Source organism: Neophocaena asiaeorientalis, unplaced genomic scaffold (assembly GCF_003031525.2).
Source record: "Neophocaena asiaeorientalis asiaeorientalis breed wild unplaced genomic scaffold, Neophocaena_asiaeorientalis_V1.1 scaffold102, whole genome shotgun sequence".
Lineage (NCBI taxonomy): Eukaryota > Metazoa > Chordata > Mammalia > Artiodactyla > Phocoenidae > Neophocaena > Neophocaena asiaeorientalis.
In genome coordinates, this window is record NW_020175078.1 from 4,674,299 (window position 1) to 4,695,664 (window position 21,366).

A 21,366-nucleotide genomic window follows, 5' to 3' on the forward strand; every position below is an offset into this window, starting at 1 on the left:
AACAATATGTTGATGTGTATAGCGAATACATATTTACTGTACTATGTATTTCCTTGCTCTGTTCATTGAAGATGCCTAAAAACAAGACAAACATAGCAACAATGAGTATCTCCAGGGTCCAGGTTGATATCCTGTAATACCACTTTCTACTAAAAGAAAAAGCAGGGTTTCTTAAAGAAATGGCCATTTCAGCTGTGGATATAAAACATACAGGATGAACCTGGAATATCTTGCTATAACAGATACTGAGGAAACTATCCCAGACTATATGGGTACAGACAGAGTTACTAGATGGTCCAGCAATTCTACTCCTGGGTATATATTCAATAGAAACCAAAACATCTATCTACACAAAAACATACATAAATGTTCATAGTAGCAATATAACAGCCAAACAGTAGAAACAACCCAAATGTCCACTAACTGATAAATGTATATACAAAATGTGGTATAATGGTAGTTCAGCAAGAAAAATAAATGAAGTACTGATACATGCTACAACACAGATGAACCTTGAAAACATTACGTACTAAGTGAAAGAGGCCAGTCACAAAGGACCACACATTGAATGATTCCATTTATAGGGAATGTCCAGAATAGGCTGGTTGGAAGAATGGGAAGAGATGGCTAAAGGATGTGGGATTTCTTCTTGGGGTGATACAGATTTCTAAAATTGACGTACAACTTTGTGAACGTACGCAAAAACCACTGAATCGTACACTTTCAAAGGATGAAATATATGGTATGTAAATTTTATCTCAACAAAGGTGGTAAATACAGGGCAAGAATCAAGTATTTATTCTGCCTTTCCTATATGAACTTGTACCACCGGATGTCCAAATAGTGATGAATCACAACATTTCACTATACAAATATTCCAATTAATAAATGAAGAAGAAATGACAGAATTAAAGTATCACAATGAATAAAAGGATCTAGGCATTGAATATCGACAGCTGCTAACACCACAAAAAGACCACGAGACATCAGGTGCCTGCTGATTAAAGAATATAACATCACCTGTAGTCCTGCCAAAGGGATCTAACATGAGTCTGATCAAATTTCTGGATCCAACTGGCAATTTGCAGGGAATACAGCAACAAAGGAACATAATAAACTGCACCATGAATATACAGTTAGCAAAACCCAGACAGGTGGCAATTCTACAGGTATAATGTCCTAGGTCCTTCAACAGATAAAATTTAAGTAAAAGAAAGGGATAGAGGGGAAACCTGTACCTTGAGAGATTTAAGAAACCTATCAAATCTTTAATAATGGGGAAGGATAGGACAGTTTTTCTATCCCTTTGTGGAGGGAAGGAAAGGGTTGACATTGGGATGGAGCACATGAAGGCACTTCTGGGGTAGTTAGCAAAGTTCCCTTGTTTGATTTGAGTGGTAGTTACAAAGTTGTTTACCTTATAATAATTCACTCTGCTATATATTTAGTGGTTTTACACGTTTGTGTTTCATTTTATAACAATTAAAAAAACCCACTTCCTCAGCGCTTCCACTGTTGGGGGGCACGGGTTCGATCCCTGGTCGGGGAACTAAGATCTTGCATGCCGCGTGGCACGGCCAAAAAAACTTAACCAACCAACGAAACAAAAAACATAAAAAAACCCACTTCATTTCATATACGCACAGTTACACTACAGCACTAAAGAATACCAAATAGATGAAATAGAACAGGACCCAAAGGATAAGGTCAGAGAATCAAACAGAAGTGAAAGAGTGGAGTTATCTGGGGAATGGTTTATGAAGAGTTGTAACTTCAGCTCAGTCTCACAACCTGACAGGTCAGGATCACATGAAAAGTGAAGGGAAAGCACCACATGGAAAAATAGGGATGCACAATGCGTAAATCCTAAGATTGATGTATGGCTGAAGGAGGAATTGGGGCCTAACTCAAAAGAGGACTTCACTGGATTTCACCCAATGAGAAAAGCAAATCAAAATCTGACAGTATTTTCATTATTCACTTGTATACTCATCTCCTCCTTAGAAATCACTGGCATCAATAATTAGTGTGCCCTATTTCTGAAACACATTAGGAACATTTCTTAAACATATTAGACACAAGCGAGAACTGCAGCATGCGATCAGGCTAGGGATCTAGGTTCAAATGCCAATCACGTAACGGCTACTTTCTGGACAAGTAACTTAGTAATTGCATCTGTTTCCTCAGGAGGAGAATACTTCAGCTGCCATAAGTAAAACGCGTATTACATAGTGGGATTTTTTTTAAAAAATAAATTTATTTATTTATTTATTTTTGGCTGCATTGGGTCTTTGTTGCTGCGCATGGGCTTTCTCTAGTTGCAGCGAGTGGGGGCTACTCTTCATTGCAGTGCACGGGCTTCTCATTGCAGTGGCTTCTCTTGTTGCAGAGCATAGGCTCTAGGTGCGTGGGCTTCAGTAATTGTGGCATGTGGGCTCAGTAGTTGTGACTCGCGGGCTATAGAGTGCAGGCTCAGTAGTTACGGTGCATGGGCTTAGTTGCTCTCCAGCACGTGGTATCTTTCCGGACCAGGGCTCGAACCCATGTCCCCTGCATGGGCAGGTGGATTCTTAACCACTGTGCCACCAGGGAAGCCCTACAGAGTGGGATCTTAATAAATTTTCATCCACACAATTTATAGTTGAAAAGGAATTTAGAAATCATCTAGTCTAATAATCTCAAATTTACAATCCAGGAAACGTGTTTGGTCAGTACATATCATTTTGAACATAAAAGATACAGAATACATCCATTATCACAGAAAGTTCTACTGGACAGCCCTACAGTATTTCCCAGTAGCATTAATGGATTTTGAACATAAGATTATTCTTTGACTAATTGCTTTATTAAATTAAAAAGCAGAAGCATAAGTGAGCTATAATATAAACAACCACTCAGATTTCAAAGACATTTTACTTTAGTTGGTAAAAGAATGAAACATGCTGATTTAACTTCTACAAAACGGCCAGTGTACAGTCATCTCTCAGTAGCCACAGGTGGGGGATTGGTTTTAGGACCCCTCCACATTTACCGAAATCCATGGATACTCAAGTCTCATATAAAATGGCATAGTAATGGCATATATCCTACGCACATTCTTCCTTACACTTTAAGTCATCTCTAGATTACTTATAATACCTAATACAATGCAAATGCTATGTAAATAGTTGCTGGTGTGGGGTAAATACAAGTTTTGCTTTTTGTAAACGAATTTTTTCCCAAATATTTTTGATCTGCAGTTGGTTGAATCCACAGATGCAGAACCCACAGACATGGAGGGCTGACTGGTATAACAGTTTATGAGACACAGCGGAAACATCAAAATTTAAACGAAGTCTTCAACTTTAGCAGGCATCAGTATCACCTGGGAAGCTTGTTAAGGTAGAGGATCCCAGGTCCCACCACAAATATTCTGATTACATAGGTTTAAGGTACAGCCCACTAAAGCATGTTTTAGAGGAGCATCCTGATAATTCTCATGCCGAGCGTTGGTGAATCACAACTGGCACATCACAAAAGCTTTACACATCAACTGCTTTTAGTGACAAATTTCAGGGCTATGAAAAGATTCCTAGTAACAGATACTTGAGGCAGAAATACTGATAACTGCCTCAACAATGGAGTCTAGATCTGGGTGCGATTTTTAGCTTTTGTCACTCAGCTGCTGTGTGACTTCAGACAAAGTGTTTAACCTTTAGGATTCTTTTCTTCCTTATCTGGGGTAAGAAAGAGAATATCAACCTTAAGTAAGTGTTTAGGAACCACATACCAAAATAAACCTAACAAGGAAAAACAAACGTCAAAACCCAAGAATCTCTTCCCATGAAATCAATAAATAAATATAGGTAGACATTTATCTCCAGATAAACATAAAGGTAATGAAATAAAGCAAAATTAAAGGCTGGTAGATTTGAGTAACAAAAAAATTTATGTCAAAACCCACCATAGGGCTTCCCTGGTGGTGCAGTGGTTGAGAATCCGCCTGCCGATGCAGGGGACACGGGTTCGTGCCCGGGTCCGGGAAGACCCACAAGCCGCGGAGCGGCTGGGCCCGTGAGCCATGGCCGCTGAGCCTGCGCGTCCAGAGCCTGTGCTCCGCAACGGGAGAGGCCACAACAGTGAGAGGCCCGTACCGCAAAAACAAAACAAACAAACAAAAAAACCAAAAAAACCCCACCATAAACAAAATTAGAAGCCAAACTACTAAAATATCTTCCAATATGGTAAGATTCATAACAAACTCAAATGAGAGGCTAAAAAACACATTAGTACTAAACAGAAAAGCAACATTTATTAACGAGCTAAATTTAAACTTTAAATTTTAGAAATACCAAAAAGTTTCCCTAAAGCCCCCAATTAGAAGATTACAAATGTGATCTGTGTTCTTATGGTCCTTGAAGAATTACAGACGAATAGGCTATTTCTTACCAAAACAGATAAAATTCACCGAACACTCAAAATTAATCTAGTGACAATAACATAGCTTTTAGTCTCACTTCTTAACTCTTTAGGTTTACCCATGGTTTTTTCAACCTCAGCACTACTGACATTTTGTACCAGGTTAACTTTTTGTTTTGCAAGAATATCCTATGCATCGTAGGATGTTTAACAGCATTCCCAGCTTCTATCCACCAGATGCCAGTAGTACCCCTTTCCCATCTGTGACAACCAAAAATGTCTCTAAACATTGTAAAATGTCCCTTGGTGGGCAAAGCTGCCCCTGGTTGAGTTACACTGGGTCAATCTATACTATCCTTTTCTGGTGCCATATTAAAAATTACTTCTCCAGAAACAGCCACATCTAACCCCAACTAGGACCAGTCCAATTCTGTCTGTTCTCATATTGCTGTTGTGTGCTGGATCTAAGAATTGTGAAAAAAACAGACAAAAACCCTTTTCTGTGCTGAAAAATATACACATATATATGCCTGCACAAGCAAAAACTATTTCTGAAAGGGCACACAGAAACTGTGCACAGCAAATGCTGTAGGGCAGGGGGCTTAGATACCTGGATGGGAGGGAGGTTTATCATATCCCTTTTTCTACTGTTTTTATTTACCATGTGTCTGTTAGTTTTCAATAATAAAACATTTAAAATGTGTCTATGTGGGGAGGATGAATATAGAGGAAAATGTGGAAGAATTCACTCAACAGACCTATGAGCAACAAGATTTGATACATTCTATTGACAAACTACTGCCAAATATCAACTTTATGTGAGGTACTGGTGAGTATAGCCAAAAAAGAAAGGAAACAAAACCTCCCTGTCCTTTTGGGGCAGGGAGGTTACATTTAACTTTAACTAGATTCCTATGTTTGAGAGAAATTTAGGGCTTTCACAAAACAAATTTAAACAAAATCCTTAACTAACCAAATTGCCCAAAATGTTATTCTTTCACAAGTGGCAATTGTTTATGACAATTTTATGAGCAATCTGAGTATAAATAAGCAACAGTTGGTGTAAACTGAATGAAATCTACCATTAAAAAATCTTGAATAAATTTCTATGCAAAGACTATTAATAAAAATTAGAATGGGAGAATGCTTTATTATCAGACAAAGAACAGGGATTGTGGGCACTCTTCTAGAGAGAAAAGAATGGCTTTCCTTTAAATCACTAAAGTCTTTACAGGGGAAGAAAGGAATGCAAAAAGAAAATCTTTAAATTTTCAAATGGTATCTACTAGTCAAGAACCAAGTCAACTGAGAAAGATTAAGACTGCAAGCAAAAAGTGGTAATCAAATTTTAGCACAAGCAAATACAAGTTCCTTTATGTGTATCAGCTGACTAATCTTAGATGTATTAAGTGAAACTCAGATATGACATAGATGGTGCATTCTTAGATGTCATCACAGTCAAAAATCATTAGTTCTGAATACTGCCCTTAACTTACTGTGTACTCTTGAGACCTTAAACAAAGCTACATTTAAATTTGGCATACTATAATGTTTCAATTGCTGCAGCTCAAAAAAGAGGCAACAGAACTAAAGAAAGAGAAGATTAAAATGATCACACGAATTGGAGAGAGATACGAGACTAGACCATGACCAACAAAAATACTAAGAGTGTGTTCTTTACAACCTCATCTTAAGAGAACTCAAAAGACTTGGAATTAATATAAGAAACAAATGCATCATAAACTTGACTAACGAAACTAATGAACAGAGTTTCTAGGAAAAGCTGGGTCAATTATCTATTCTACGACTGACACTGGGGAGGATGCTCTCCCACAGTACATAGTTTATGGAGGCACTGCTGGTTCCAGGGCTTTTTTATATACTTCATTAGATTTATCTTGAGCTTGATCCAGCAAGGCCATTCTTCAATTACTAATCTCAATTACATAAACCTCACTGCATCCAGTGAGCAAAGGATAGATTTATCTAATTAGGTTACATATAAAAGTCATTTCCTGCTGGTAGCCATCCAACCTTCTAAAAAGAGAAAGTAACAATGATAAAAGACAGCTCTGCTGACACTAACTTTTAAAACAAGACCAACTTGACCTTTAGGGGATTTTTTTACTTTTAAATTTGTTAATGTGAAAAAATAAAATAAAGCCACATAAATATTTTTAAATATTTTAACATAATGAATGCATATTTATTATAAAACTAGATATATGTTGTTACTAGCATCTTTAAATTGAAGCTTGTTATGGTTTAATTTACCAAATGGTGTTCAATTTACTTAGTGGTGGAGACTCATGCTTTTTTAAAGTCTACCATGACATTCCATTATAACCTTGTAAGAAAAATTTTCCCAGTGATGTCAGGGAGTATGAATTTGAAAGTGACTCACATTCAATTTGAGACCACCCCCTTCACCCTAAAAGAATAGGAAAAAAAAAAAAAGATAAAAGAGTGAGGCTGTGCAATTGATGCAAGTGTACCAACACAAATAAATATTAAAACCACTTTTGATAAAATTGCAAAGGTAAAAAAGACAATGGTTAGATATGAAGGGTGCAATTTACTTCTCAAAACAGAAATTAGCATCAGATTTCAATTATTCTAATAATGACTCAATGCAAAACACTGAAGTTTGCCTTTATACACACAGAAGACAGAAAGTAGGGTAATAAAAATGAATACTCTGGCTTTCTTATTAAATGATGGCATTTAAATAAAATTATAAGAGTTAGAATGCAAGTGACCTGGGCTTCACCAGTCAACTTAAAGTTACAGCTGTGAATTTTGGCTGTTAAGTAAGGTTTTGCTTTAAAGCACACCAACCAGGCCATAGAGATAAATTATGAGACGGAGGGTTCAAAAAGAGAAGTGTAGTCTTGTGGTGAAATCATTACTGAAGTAGAAAAGTAAGCAAATAGGACATCTGTAGCCACATCAAGAATTTCCAGGGCTTCCCTGGTGGCGCAGTGGTTGAGAGTCCGCCTGCCGATGCAGGGGACACGGGTTCGTGCCCTGGTCCGGGAAGATCCCACATGCCGCGGAGCAGCTGGGCCCGTGAGCCATGGCCAATGAGCCTGTGCGTCCGGAGCCTGTGCTCCGCAACGGGAGAGGCCACAACAGTGAGAGGCCCGCGTAACGCAAAAAAAATTAAAAAAAAAAAGAATTTCCAGAACTATTTTGATTTGTGATTCCTACCAGCATATTCCAGGGCTACTTAAGGGAAGCCACACTTACATTAGTATTCATCAGTTCACTACTGCCTTAGGAGACAATTTAAATAAAACTGTATTTCTCTCAATCTAAATGTTATACCAAAAAGGCTTCCTCTCTCTTCCATAACACTATCACTGACCTAAGTTCTGTGTACAAGAAATAACTGGAAAAATATAAACAGAGCAAGAATCAAACAGATTTAAAAGATGAAAAGTAGAAGCAGTGGAGACTGCAAGAAACCAAAATGTATACTGTTTAATGTAAACCTATATGCCAATCTGATAAACCAAATCAGATTTATGATCAGAAGAGGTTAAAATAGGAATCAATCTAAACTATGAAGCTTTTCCTTCCAACTAAAAAAAAGGACCTTTTCAAAGACTGTTTTCTTAAAAGGTCCTAATGACAATCCACAAATTGCATAAAGTCTTCCAGGGTCAACTTTTCCACACTCCTTTCAGAATAGCATTCTATAAATAGCTGTGAGCAAAAAATATGCTGAGAAATAAGGTAGAGCTAAATATTTCTAAACAATATGCAATTTTCTTTGATAACAGGTACAACACAGTATTCGTGTTTCTCTGAAAAGAACAGACACCGAAGTGCCGTTTTCATAACTTAAAATGAAAATTTCAACTAAATGCCACTACTAGTTTGTCAAAATTTACAGAATATGTTCCAAATCAGTACTTTAGTATTGGAAAGTAAGATTTACTTCAAACTAATTGTACATACACAGACACACCTCTGACACAGTATTTCTGAAGCAAGACACCATTCAAACCACCAAAAATTTAAGTAGACAACTAATGCTAAAATGTGATAAACAAGAACGTTTTACAACTTAAATTTCATTAGCAAATGAAATATTTCTGCTAAACATTTAACTCTTTCAAAGGGTCATTTGAAAACAATGTTACAATTAAACTAAGCCCAATTCACCGTATTTGAAGCAATATGAGTCCAATACAATTAAGATGTACAACAGAACGACTGGGTTTTCTACAATTACATTGTACCTATAAATTGTTCAAATGTTGAGTGTAAAACTTACATGAATACCAATGTAATAAATACTCTTTGAGAAGAGAAATGCTTCTGATTTATCTCTTAGCTCAAAAGACCTGGCAGAGCCTGACACAGCGCCTGGCAGCTTGTCAACACAAATTAAAAAACCAACCAACCAACCAGAAACCCCACATTTGAAGCAAAATGTTTATCACGCGATTCACCTTCACTGTTAACTTATAACATTAAATACCATAGTAAAATCCACGACCAACTTTTTTCTGCGTATCGATTATATCTTAAAATTTGGTTGTTTCAAAAACAGATTAATAAAACAATACTTACATTTCTATTGAATTTGGTGAAAGAATGGTGCATGTAAAACCTGTGCATATAAACAATCGCAGTGTTTATCGTAAGCTGAGAGCTGGAACGTTAACATTTAGGAAATATCGGAGAAAAACAAGATCTCTTTTCCAAAACAATTTTGAAGGAAAATTCCCGATCTACGGTTCTTTTCCAAGGCCCCCGTTCACTCAAAACCAATCCCCAAACTGTAATAATAAGGAACTATATACCCACAGGATGATGGCGTGGGGGCTGGCGGATCGAAAAGGCTCCCCACCGAATAAATAGCCGGAATAATAACAAACGCCGAGCATTCCGCTCCAATACTGCTATTAAGCGAGCCCAGGAAGCATTTACCAATGGCTACGACTAAACCCAAAATCAAACAGTTGAAACACGCGCGCGCGCACCCATGCAAAACCATGCCAGGAACATAAAGACGTCCCGTGCGCTCCCAAGGTACAAGAGAACCGCCATCAAACCGGTGAGGAGAGCGGGGAAAGGCTGCAGAGAACACTTACGCCTTTCAGCATCTCCCTCCTAGCTCTCAACCCCTTCTCGGACTAGAAGTAGAAGCAGCCGCCTCTTTTCTGCGATAATCCCTAAGATTTCCCCCTCGCCCGGGCGGCACTCCCATCCCCCGCCGTCACCACGCGCGGCCCCAAACAGATTACACAACGCAGCCTCCCGGCCCGCATTCACCGGACTCCCTTTCTCCTCCCCTCCTCCGCTGCCGGCCGCTCGGAGCCTCCAGAACCCTAGCCTGTCTTCCCTTACGGCGCGGCCGAGGCCCAGGAAAGACCGAGGCGGCGGCGCCATGTTCGCGGGGCACCAGGCCCGGCGACCCGGCGAGTAGTGAGGGGGACAGGGCGTGAGAGGCGCAGGGCCAAAAATAGGAAAGGATACACATTGAGACGCTGTCCCATGTCCTGGATGAGGTTGGCCGCCTGCTGGCGGTACGAGAGCTCTTTATCCGCCTCCACTCCGCAGCGGCGGCTCGGCGTGTTCTCCAGCTGTTCCCGAGTAAAGAACCAGCGAGAAGAAGCTCCACGGCCGGACGCCATGACACTTCCTCCTCCGCCCGCTCCCTCACCCACCCCCCGCCCCTCCCGGCTCGCGGACACCCAGCCAAGGCCGCGCGACCCCGCCCCACTCCGCTCGCCGTAGACCACGCACCACCCTTTTTCACCACCGCCGCCGCCCGTGCGCGTGCGCGGGGGCCGCCCTACCGGCTAGCCCTAGTCTTTTGCTTTCTTTTTCCGGCCCGGGCCTCGCTCTCGCGCACGGGACCACAATGCTCCGCGCCGCTTGTCATTTGGAGGCGCCCAAAGGTGGGGGTAGGCTGGAAGGGAAAGGTCAGCGCGGTGCATGTCGGGCCTAGGATTGGCTGGGAGGAGGGCGGGGCGGAGAGGCGAGAAAAGGCTGGTTTCGGGTCGGGTGGCGAGAGACGCGGGCGGGCGGCTGCGCCATGGGGCCTGGGCGTGGGCTCTGAAATCCCAGCTGGTTTTTGGGCCGGGAGTCTGGCGGCGGTTTAAAAAAGAGAAGAACTTTCCTCTGTCGCAGTCGCGCGCCACATCCTCCATTTTCCTCTAGCGTCGGTCTGCGCAGTCTCGTAGGCTGCCGACTTCGGAGTTCCCGACGGACAGCCTCCGCCCCAGCGGGCGGCTCTCGGAAGGACCTACCTGGGAAAGGGTGCATAAGAAATTCTTCCCCCCGCCCCCCCTCCCACGTTTGTGCCGCACTTTAGTTCTTTTTTCCTACATTATCTTGTTTGAATCCTACGACCACGCAGGCCGTGGGTTTATTTTATTTTATTTTTTTATGTAAAACTGGGCCAACCTTTTTTTTTTTTTTTTTTTAAACCCCACATTTGTTTATTTATTTATTCTTGGCTGTGTTGGGTCTTAATTTCTGTGCGAGGGCTTTCTCTAGTTGTGGCAAGTGGGGGCCACTCTTCATCGCAGTGCGCGGGCCTCTCACTGTCGCAGCCTCTCTTGTTGCGGAGCACGGGCTCCAGACGCGCAGGCTCAGTAGTTGTGGCTCACGGGCGTAGTTGCTCCGTGGCATGTGGGATCTTCCCAGGGCTCGAACCCGTGTCCCCTGCATTAGCAGGCAGATTCTCAACCACTGTGCCACCAGGGAAGCCCTCGTGGGTTTATTTTTTTAATTACTTGCCAAAGGTTATTAGCAACCAGAGGAGCTGAATTTCTAAACTAGGTTTGGAGCCCCTTTCTGTAGTGTGTTTTCAAATCAGTCTGTGATTTGAAAGAGAAGGTTAAAGAGAAGCAGATAGTGTAAAAGGAACTGAGTTAAAAAGTTATCAGTGTTTAATATGGTAATACCGCACATATCTGTTGATTAACTCTTTATCCTGTCCCTGCAAGAAATTTTGCAGACTGGGAGTCGGTTAGGCTGGCTCTGAGCCAACGCCTAATATGTGTGAATAAAGTTGCTAAGTTTTAAATTTTAGCTATTTGCCAAAGATACAGCGTACAGGAAGACATACTTTTTTGTTTGCATTGTTATATCAGGATTCCTTCTTAAATTAACTTTTATTGGAGAACAGTTGCTTTACAATGTTGTGTTAGTTTCTGCTGTACAGCAAAGTGAATCAGCTATAAGTATACATATATCCCCTCTTTTTTGGATTTCCTTCCCATTTAGGTCACCACAGAGCACTGAGTAGAGTTCCCTGTGCTCTACAGTAGGTTCTCATTAGTTACCTGTTTTATACATAGTAGTGTATACATGCAGGAAGTCATACTACTTTTCATTGAGTTCTTGATTATATCTCCAGGCTTTTGTCATTGTTTCGGGGCTCCCACGCTCAATGTACTGATATACCTTGGCTCTGCCTGCCCCCGTCAGGCCACAGTGTTGAGCTGCTGATTTGGTAGGCAGCTATCATGAACATTGTCTAACTTGTTACCTACCTTGCCTCACATCTTAGGCTGCTTAGAGGTTCCAGGATAGATTGACTTAAAGCAGCATTTAAAAAGTGGCTACCTCCAACGCTCATTCATGATAAAAGCTCTAACAAACTAGGAATAGAGGAGAACTTCTTCAACTGCATGGAGAACGTTTATAAAAACCTTACAGCTAGCATCATACTTAATGGTGAGAAACTAGAAGCTTTCCTGCTAAGGCATGGATGTCCCCTGTCACTGTTCCTTTCAACGTTATATTATACGTCCTATAAGAAAAGGAAATCAAAGCTAAGCAGATTGGGAAGAAAGAAATAAAACTGGCTTTGTTCATGGATAACATAATTCATGTAGAAAATCTCAGAGTACTAAAAAAAACTGGAACTAGTAAGTGGCTATAGCAGGATTATAATATACAAGAGTGAATTGCTTCCTGTATACCAGCAACGTATAATTGAAATTTGCGGTTAAAAACATAATACCTTTTACAAAAAGTAATACTTAGGTATGAATCTAAAATATGTACAGGATCTGTATACAGAAAACAACAAAACTGATTAAGGAAATCAAAGTAGATATAAGTGGAAGGATATTCTGGGTTCATGGATTCGAAGATTTAATATCATTAGATGTCAGTTCTTCCCAACTTGATCTGTAGATTCAAATGCAATCCCAATAAAAAAATTTAGGAAGTTATTTTGTAGATATGTGCAAATCGATTCTAAAGTTTATATGGAAAGGTGAAAGACGCAAAATAGCCAGCACAATACCAGAGAAGCTGAACTGACTTTATCCGACCTCAAAGCTACAGTACCAAAGACAGCGTTTGCTGGCAAAAGAATAGACACATACATCAGTGGAACAGAATAGGGAGCCTGGGTATAGATCCACATAAACATGGTCAACTGATCTTTGACAAAGGAGCAAAGGTAATTCAATTGAGAAAAGATAGTCTTTTCAACAGATAGTGCTGGAACAACTGGACATGTGTATGGAAAAAAAAGAATCGAGACACATCTCACAACTTTCACAAAAATTGAGTAGATCATATCCCTAAATGTAAAATGCAGAACTTTAAAACCTCTGGAAGATAACAGGAGAAAATGGAGGTGACCTTGTGTGTGGCAATGAGGTTTTTTAAAAAAATTATTATTGGAGTATAGTTGATTCACAGTGCTGTGTTAGCTTCAGGTATATAGCAAAGTGAATCAGTCATACATATTCCACTCTTTTTTTAGATTCTTTTCCCATATAGGCCGTTACAGAATTGAGCAGAGTTCCCTGTGCTGTACAGCAGGTCCCCACCAGTCATCTATTCTATATATAGTAGTATGCATATGTCAATCCCAACTCATCCCTCCCCCACCCCACTTGTCCCCAGGCAACCCTAAGTTTGTTTTCCACATCTGTGACTCTACTTCTGTTATGTAAGTAAGGTCACTTGTACCCTTTTCTTAGATTCCACATATAAGCGATATGATATTTGTCTTTCTGTGTCTGACTTAAATTCACTCAGTATGACAATCTCTAGGTCCATCCATGTTGCAGCAAATGGCATTATTTTGTTCTTTTATATTGCTGCGTAATATTCCATTGTTATATATGTACCACATCGTCTTTATCCATTCTTCTATTGATGGACATCAGCTTGCTTCCATGTCCTGGCTACTGTAAATAGTGCTGCAATGAACATTGGGGTGCATGTATCTTTTCAAATTATGGTTTTCTCCAGGTATATGCCTAGGAGTGGGATTGCTAGTCATACGGTAGCTCTGTTTTTATTTTTTTTTAATATTTATTTATTTATTTGGCTGCGGCAGTTCTTAGTTGCAGCACGCTGGATCTTCGTTGCAGCATGCGGAATTCTTCGTTGCGGCGCGGGCTCTTTGTTGCAGTGTGCAGGCTTCACTCTAGTTGTGGTGGGCTCCAGAGTGTGCAGGCTCAGTAGTTGCAGCACGTGGGCTCTCTAATTGAGGCACATAGGCTCTACAGCGCACAGGCTCACTAGTTGCAGTGCACGGGCTTAGTTGCCCCACACGTGTGGAATCTTAGTTCCCCGACCAGGGATTGAACCCGTGTCCCCTGTATTGGAAGGCAGATTCTTAACCACTGGACCACCAGGGAAGTCCCCAGTAGCTCTATTTTTAGTTTTTTAAGGGAACTCCATACTGTACTCCATAGTGGCTGTACCAGTTTACCTTCCCACCAACGGTGTAGGAGGGTTCTCTTTTCTCCACACCCTCTCCAGCATTCATTGTTTGTAGATTTTTTGATGATGGCCATCACCGGTGAGAGGTGATACCTCGTAGTTTCGATTTGCATTTCTCTAATAATTAGTGACGTTGAGCATCTTTTCATGTGCTTTTTTGGCCATCTGTATGTCTTCTTTGGAGAAATATCTATTTAGATCTTCCACCCATTTATTTATTTATTTATTTATTTTTGCGGTGCGCGGGCCTCTCACCGTGTGGCCTCTCCTGCTGCGGAGCAGAGGCTGCGGACGCGCAGGCCCAGCGGCCACGGTTCATGGGCCCAGCCGCTGCACGGCATGTGGAGGCACGAACCCGTGTCCCCTGCATCTGCAGGCGGACTCAACCACTGCGCCACCTGGGGAGCCCTTCCACCCATTTTTTGATTGGGTTGTTTGTTTTTCTGATATTGAGTTGTATGAGCTGTTTGCATATTTTGGAGATTAATCCCTTGTTGGTTGCTTTGTTTGCAAGTATTTTCTCCCATACTGAGGTTGTCTTTTTGTATTGTTTATGGTTTCCATTGCTGTGCAAAAGCTTTTCAGTTTACTTGATCCCATTTGTTTATTTTTGTTTCTATTTGTATTACTCTAGGAGGTGGATCAAAAAAGATCTTGCTGCAGGTTTGTGTTCTGCCTATGTTTTCCTCTAAGAGTTTTATAGTGTCCAGCCTTACATTTAGGTCTTTAATCCACTTTGAGTTTATTTTTGTGTATGGTGTTAGGGAGTGTTCCAGTTTCATTCTCTTAATATAGCTGTCCAGTTTTCCCAGCACCACTTATTGAAGAGACTGTCTTTTCTCCATTGTATATTCTTGCCTCCTTTGTCATAGATGTGGTGACCCTAGGTGCATGGGTTTATCATTGGACTTTCTATCCTGTTCCATTGATCTATATTTCTGTTTTTGTGCCAGTACCATGCTGCTTTTCTTTTTTTCCCAAGGTTTTTTATTTTAATGTGGACCTTTTTTTTTCTTCTTTTTTTTAATTATAAATTTTTTTAAATTTTTTAAAATGTGGACCATTTTAAAAATCTTTATTGAATGTGTTACAATGTTGCTTCTGTTTTATGTTTCGGTTTTTGGCCCCAAGACATGTAGGATCTTAGCTCCCTGACCAGAAATCAAACCCGCATCCCCTTCATTGGAAGGTGAAGTCTTAACCACTGGACTGCCAGGGAAGTCCCTACCATACTTTTTTGATGGCTGTAGCTTTGTAGGTAGTCTGAAGTCACGGAGCCTGATTCCTCAAACTCCATTTTTCTTTCTCAAAATTGCTTGGGCTATTGGGGGTCTTTTGTGTTTCCATACAAATTGTAACATTTTTTGTTCTAATTCTTTGAAAAATGCTGTTGGTAATTTGCTAGGGATTGCACTGAATCTGTAGATTGCTTTGGGTAGTAGAGTCATTTTCACAATATCAATTCTTCTAATCCAAGAACATGGTATATCTCCATCTGTTTGTGTCATTCTTGGTTTCTTTCATCAGTATCTTACAGTTTTTTGAGTACAGGTCTTTTGCCTCCTTAGGTAGGTTTATTCCTAGGTAGTTTATTCTTTTTGACATGATGGTAAATGGGATTGTTTCATAATTTATCTTTTTGATCTTTGTTGTTAGTGTATAGGAATGCAAGAGATTTCTGTGTATTAATTTTGTATTCTGCAACTCTACCAAATTCATTGATTAGCTCTAGTAGTTTTCTGGTAGCATCTTTAGGATTTTCTATGTATAGTATCATGTCATCTGCAAACAGTGACAGTTTTACTTCTTTTCCAATTTAGATTCCTTTTATTTATTTTTCTTCTCTGACATGGCTAGGACTTCCAAAATTGTATTGAATAAAGTGGTAAGAGTGGACATCCTTGTCTTGTTCCTGATCTTAGAGGAAATGCTTTCAGTTTTTCACCACTGAGAATGATGTTAACTGTGGGCTTATCGTATATGGCCTTTATATGCTGAGGTAGGTTCCCTGTATGCCCACTTTCTGGAGTGTTTTCATCATAAATAGGTGTTGAATTTTGTCAGAAGCCTTTTCTGCATCTATTGAGATGATCGTATGGTTTTTATTCAATTTGTTAATATGGGGTATCACATTGATTTGCGTCTATTGAAGAATCCTTACATCCCTGGGATAAATCCCACTTGATCATGGTGTATAATCCTTTTTTTTTTTTTCCTTAACATCTTTATTGGAGTATAATTGCTTTAATTATTTCCATTTCTCTAGGAGGTGGGTCAAAAAGTATATTGTTGTGATTTCTGTCATAGAGTGTTCTGCCTATGTTTTCCTCTAAGAGTTTGATAGTGTCTGGCCTTATATTTAGGTCTTTAATCAACTTGCATTTCTGGAATAAACTGCACTTGATAATGGTGTATGATCCTTTTAATGTGTTGTTGGATTCTGTTTGCTAGTATTTTGTTGAGGATTTTTGCGTGTGTGTTCATCAGTGGTATTGTCCTGTAATTTTCTTTTTTTGTGATATCTTTGTCTGGTTTTGTTATCAGGGAGATGATGGACTCTTAGAATGAGCTTGGGAGTGTTCTTTTGTTTGCAATTTTTTGCAATGGTTTGAGAAGGAGAGGTGTTAACTCTTCTGTAAATGTTTGATTAAATTTGCCTGTGAAGCAGTCTGGTCCTGGACTTCTGTCTCTTGGAAGATTTTTAATCAGAGTTTAAATTTCAGTACTTGTGATTGGTTTGTTCATATTTTCTATTTCTTTCTGGTTCAGTCTTTGAAGACTGTACCTTTCTAAGAATTTGTCCATTTCTTCCAGGTTGTGCATTTTATTGTCATAGGCAATGAGTTTTTGGATACAACACCAAAAGATGATCCATGAAAGAAAAAATTAAGTTGGACTTCATTAAAATTAAAAACCTCTGCTCTGTGAAAGACACTGTTAAGAGTGAAAATACAAGGAGAAAATCTTTGCAAAACACATATCTAATAAGGAACTTGTATCCCAAATATGCAAAGAACTCTTAAAACTCAATAAGAAAACAAAGAACCCAATTTAAAAATAGGCAAAGGATCTGAACAGATACTTCACAGAGAAGATATAGAGAAGGGAAATAGACATATGAGAAGATGTTTGACATCATATATCATATGGGTATTCTTAGTAGTAGTTTATAATTGCAAAAGTTTGCAAGTATGACTGTCCATGAATTGAGGATTGGATGATTTGATACATCTATGCAATAAGATACTAGTCAGCTCTTAAAAAGAAGAAGGCAAAAAAAAAAAAAAAAAAAAAAAAAAAGAAGGCATCAAAGTGCTGAAAGAAGAAAAGCTACCAACCAAGAATACTCTACCAAAAAAGCTATCCTTCAGAGTCGAAAGAGAGAGAAAGAGTTTTCCAGACAAGCAAAAGCTAACGGAGTTCATCACCACTAGACTGGCCTTACAAGAAATGTTAAAAGGACTTATTTAAGCTGAAACAAGAGGGTGCTAATTAGTTGCAGGAAAACATATGAAAGTATAAATCTTACTAGGAAAGGTAAATATGCAGTAAAAATCAGAATAATTTAAAGTTGTAAACGTGGTAGGTTAATCACTTACAAAGCTTGTATGAGATAAAAAGACATAAATAGTAAATAAAAGCTATAACTACAATACTTAGGTAAGAGATACACAAGATAAAAAGATGTTAAATTGTGACATCAAAAACATAAAACATTGGCGGAGAGGGAATAAAAATACAGAGTTCTGTAATGCATCCAAACTTAAGTTATCAACTTAAAATAGACTGATATAAAAAGAAGGCAGGGACTTCCTTGGTGGTGCAGTGGTTAAGAATCCGCCTGCCACTGCAGGGGACACGGGTTCAAGCTGTGGTCCGGGAGGATCCCACATTCCTTGGAGCAGCTAGGCCCGTGCGCCACAGCTGCTGAGCCCATGTGCCTCAACTGCTGAGCCTGTGTGTCACAACTGCTGAGCCCGTGTGCCAAGAGCCCATGCTCTGCAACAAGAGAAGCCACCACAATGGGAAGCCTGTGCACTGCAACGAGGAGTGGCTCCTGCTCACCCCAACTAGAGGAAGCCCGTGCGCAGCAGCGTAGAGCCAACGCAGCCAAAAATAGATAAATAAATTTATTTTAAAAATAAATAAAAATTTAAAAAGGATACCTTTAAAAGAAAAAAAAAGAAGGCAGCTTTTATGTGGAAGGACCACCAAGGTATTAAGTAGGGAAAAAAAAGGAAGATGCTACTGTTTGGGTAAAATGAACAAAGGAATATGTACATGTAAGTGCTTGTATGATTATAGATTTTCTTTTTAATTTGTTTATTTATTTATTTTCATACAGACACACACACACACACACACACACACACACTGTATTTTATTTTTACAAGAGATAAATAGACTGACACCAAGCATTGTAAATAGATGACCACAACAAAAGCAACAATGATTACAATTACCAAACACGAAACACACTCATACTATGTCATAATATTGACATTCAGTCCAGGAATCCTCCACTGTAAGAGCTCCTTTACTTTGCAGTGAAAATTGATTTGTATATTTTTTGCCTCTGAGTCCTTGTGGTATTTTTTTTTATTCATACAGAAAGTCACAAAAATTATAATCATCCTCATCAGTTCACTCAGTCCCATGTAATTAATTTTTTTTTATCTTGATCTTTTGTTAGCACTTTTATGAGTTCATCAGTTTTCCATCAGAGTTCTGAAAATACTTATTCATTCAGTTCAGCAGTATAGTCAGTTACCAGAAACCTGTACTTGTCAGAGTCTTTTCCATGAATTCCTTGAAGATGAAACTCTCTTATAGGAACATATTTGTATAGATTTTCTTTACAAGAATACACATATACACACAACAGGTAAAATTGGTACCCTCTGGGAGACATACATTGAATTTGATCTTTTTGAACTCTTCTAACATGTTCATATATTGACTTTTCAAAAATAAACTTAAATTTTTTTATTAGGTACCTAATAAAACTGCATAGTGTTTTATATTCAGAAATGAAGAATTCAATTCACTTTTGTTCAATTTTCATTGTAAAGAAGCCTCAGAATGGTGTCTGTAAGCAAACATATATAAAGTGGGTATTTATTTCAATTAAGTTAATCTTAAGTGATTGAATATACTTTTTTGAATTTTTATTTTTTTATAGAGCAAGTTCTTATTAGTCATCGATTTTATACACACCAGTGTATGCATGTCAATCCCAAACTCCCAATTCATCACACCCCCACCCCCAGCCGCCACTGCTTTTCCTCCTTGGTGTCCATACGTTTGTTCTCTACATCTGTGTCTCAATTTCTGCCCTGCAAGCTAGTTCATCTGTACCATTTTTCTAGGTTCCACACATATGTGTTAATGTACAATATTTGCTTTTCTCTTTCTGACTTACTTCACTCTGTATGACAGCCTCTAGATCCATCCACGTCTCTACAAATGACTCAGTTTTGTTCCTTTTTATGGCTGAGGAATATTCCATTCTATATATATATATATGACATTTTTTAACATCTTTATTGGAGTATAATTGCTTTACAGTGTGTGTTAGTTTCTGCTTTACAACAAAATGAATCAGTTATATATAAAGAAGAAGAAGAAGAAGAAAGAAGAAGAAGGAAGGAAAGAAAGAAAGAAAGAAAAGAGGGAGGAAGGAAGGGGGTAGGAAGGAAAAAAGAAAGAAAGAAGATAAAGTAAAATAAAATAAAGTAAGATAAAATATAATAAAGTTATTAAAATAAAATCATAATTATTAAGAGAAAAAAAGGACGGATAGAGCCCTAGGACAAATGGTGGAAGCAAAGCTATACAGACAAAATCTCACATAGAACCATACACATACACACTCACAAACAGAGGAAAAGGGGAAAAACTCATAAATCTTGCTCTCAACGTCCACCTCCTTAATTTGGGATGATTCGTTGTCTATTCATGTGTTCCACAGATGCAGGGTACATCAAATTGATTGTGGAGCTTTAATGGGCTGCTTCTGAGGCTGCTGGGAGAGATTTCCGATTCTCTTTGTTCTCATAGCTCCCAGGGACTCAGCTTTGGATTTGGCCCCGTCTCTGCGTGTAGGTCGCCAGAGGGCATCTGTTCTTCGCTCAGACAGGATGGGGTTAAAAGAGCAGCTGATTCGGGGGGCTCTGGCTCACTCAGGCCGGGGTGGAGGGAGGGGCAAGGAGTGCGCGGCGAGCCTGCGGCGGCAGAGGCCAGCGTGACGTTGCACCAGCCTGAGGCGCGCCGTGCGTTCTCCCGGGGGAGTTGTCCCTGGATCCTGGGACCCTGGCAGTGACGGGCTGCACAGGCTCCCCAGCAGGGAGGTGTGGATAGTGACCTGTGCTCTCACGCAGGCTTCTTGGTGGCGGTAGCAGCAGCCCTAGCATCTTATGCCCGTCTCTGGGGTTCGCGCTTTTAGCCGCGGCTCGCGCCCGTCTCTGGAGCTCCTTTAAGCAGCACTCTTAATCCCCTCTCCTCGCGCACCAGGAAACAAAGAGGGAAGAAAAAGTCTCTTGCCTCTTCAGCAGGTCCAAACTTTTCCCCGGACTCCCTCCCTGCCAGCCGTGGCGCACTAACCCCTGCAGGCTGTGTTCACGCTGCCAACCCCAGTCCTCTCCCTGCAATCCGACCGAAGCCCGAGCCGCAGCTCCCAGCCCCGCCCGCCCTGGCGGGGGAGCAGACAAGCAGCCTCTCGGCCTGGTGAGTGCCGGTTGGCACCGATCCTCTGTGCGGGAATCTCGCCACTTTGACCCCCGCACCCCTGTTGCTGTGCTCTCCTCCGTGGCTCCAAAGCTTTCCCCCTCCGCCACCCGCAGTCTCTGCCCGCGAAGGGGCTTTGTAGTGTGTGGAAACCTTTCCTCCGTCACGGCTCCCTCCCACTGGTGCAGGTCCCATTCCTATCCTTTTGTCTCTGTTTATTCTTTTTTCTTTTGCCCTACCCAGGTACGTGGGGGATTTCTTGCCTTTTAGGAGGTCTGAGGTCTTCTTTCAGCATTCAGTAGGTGTTCTGTAGGAGTTGTTCCACGTGTAGATGTATTTCTGGTGTATCTGTGGGGAGGAAGGTGATCTCTGCGTCTTACTCTTCCGCCATCTTCCCGGAAGTCTCCCCCACATCTTCTTTATCCATTCTCCGGTTGATGGGCATTTTGCTTCCATGTCCTGGCTATTGTAAATAGTGCTGCAATAAACATTGAGATGCATGTGTCTTTTTTTTTTTTTTTTTTT

The 21,366-nt window shown here is 40.2% G+C and overlaps 1 protein-coding gene and 1 long non-coding RNA gene across 5 annotated transcripts in view; one reads left to right on the forward strand and one right to left on the reverse strand.

Moving 5' to 3' along the window:
- CCNT2 (cyclin T2) overlaps positions 1–10,057 on the reverse strand; it is a 48,327-nt gene extending 38,270 nt beyond the window's left edge. For 2 of the 4 annotated variants that reach the window (XM_024764095.1, XM_024764093.1), the window contains exons 1-3: positions 9,889–10,057; positions 8,980–9,061; positions 6,803–6,829 (exon numbers count right to left, since the gene is read on the reverse strand). In XM_024764095.1, the coding sequence (XP_024619863.1) occupies positions 6,803–6,829; positions 8,980–9,061; positions 9,889–10,046 (267 nt within the window). In that variant the 5' untranslated portion in view covers positions 10,047–10,057. The remainder of the gene's footprint in view (positions 1–6,802; positions 6,830–8,979; positions 9,062–9,888) is intronic. The other 2 variants (XM_024764096.1, XM_024764094.1) reach the window with 1 other exon arrangement.
- A 189-nt stretch (positions 10,058–10,246) lies between these two features.
- Positions 10,247–21,366, forward strand: part of LOC112412433 (uncharacterized) — a 25,674-nt gene continuing 14,554 nt past the window's right edge. The window contains exon 1 of the long non-coding RNA XR_003005801.1: positions 10,247–10,313. This is a non-coding gene — a long non-coding RNA (uncharacterized LOC112412433). The remainder of the gene's footprint in view (positions 10,314–21,366) is intronic.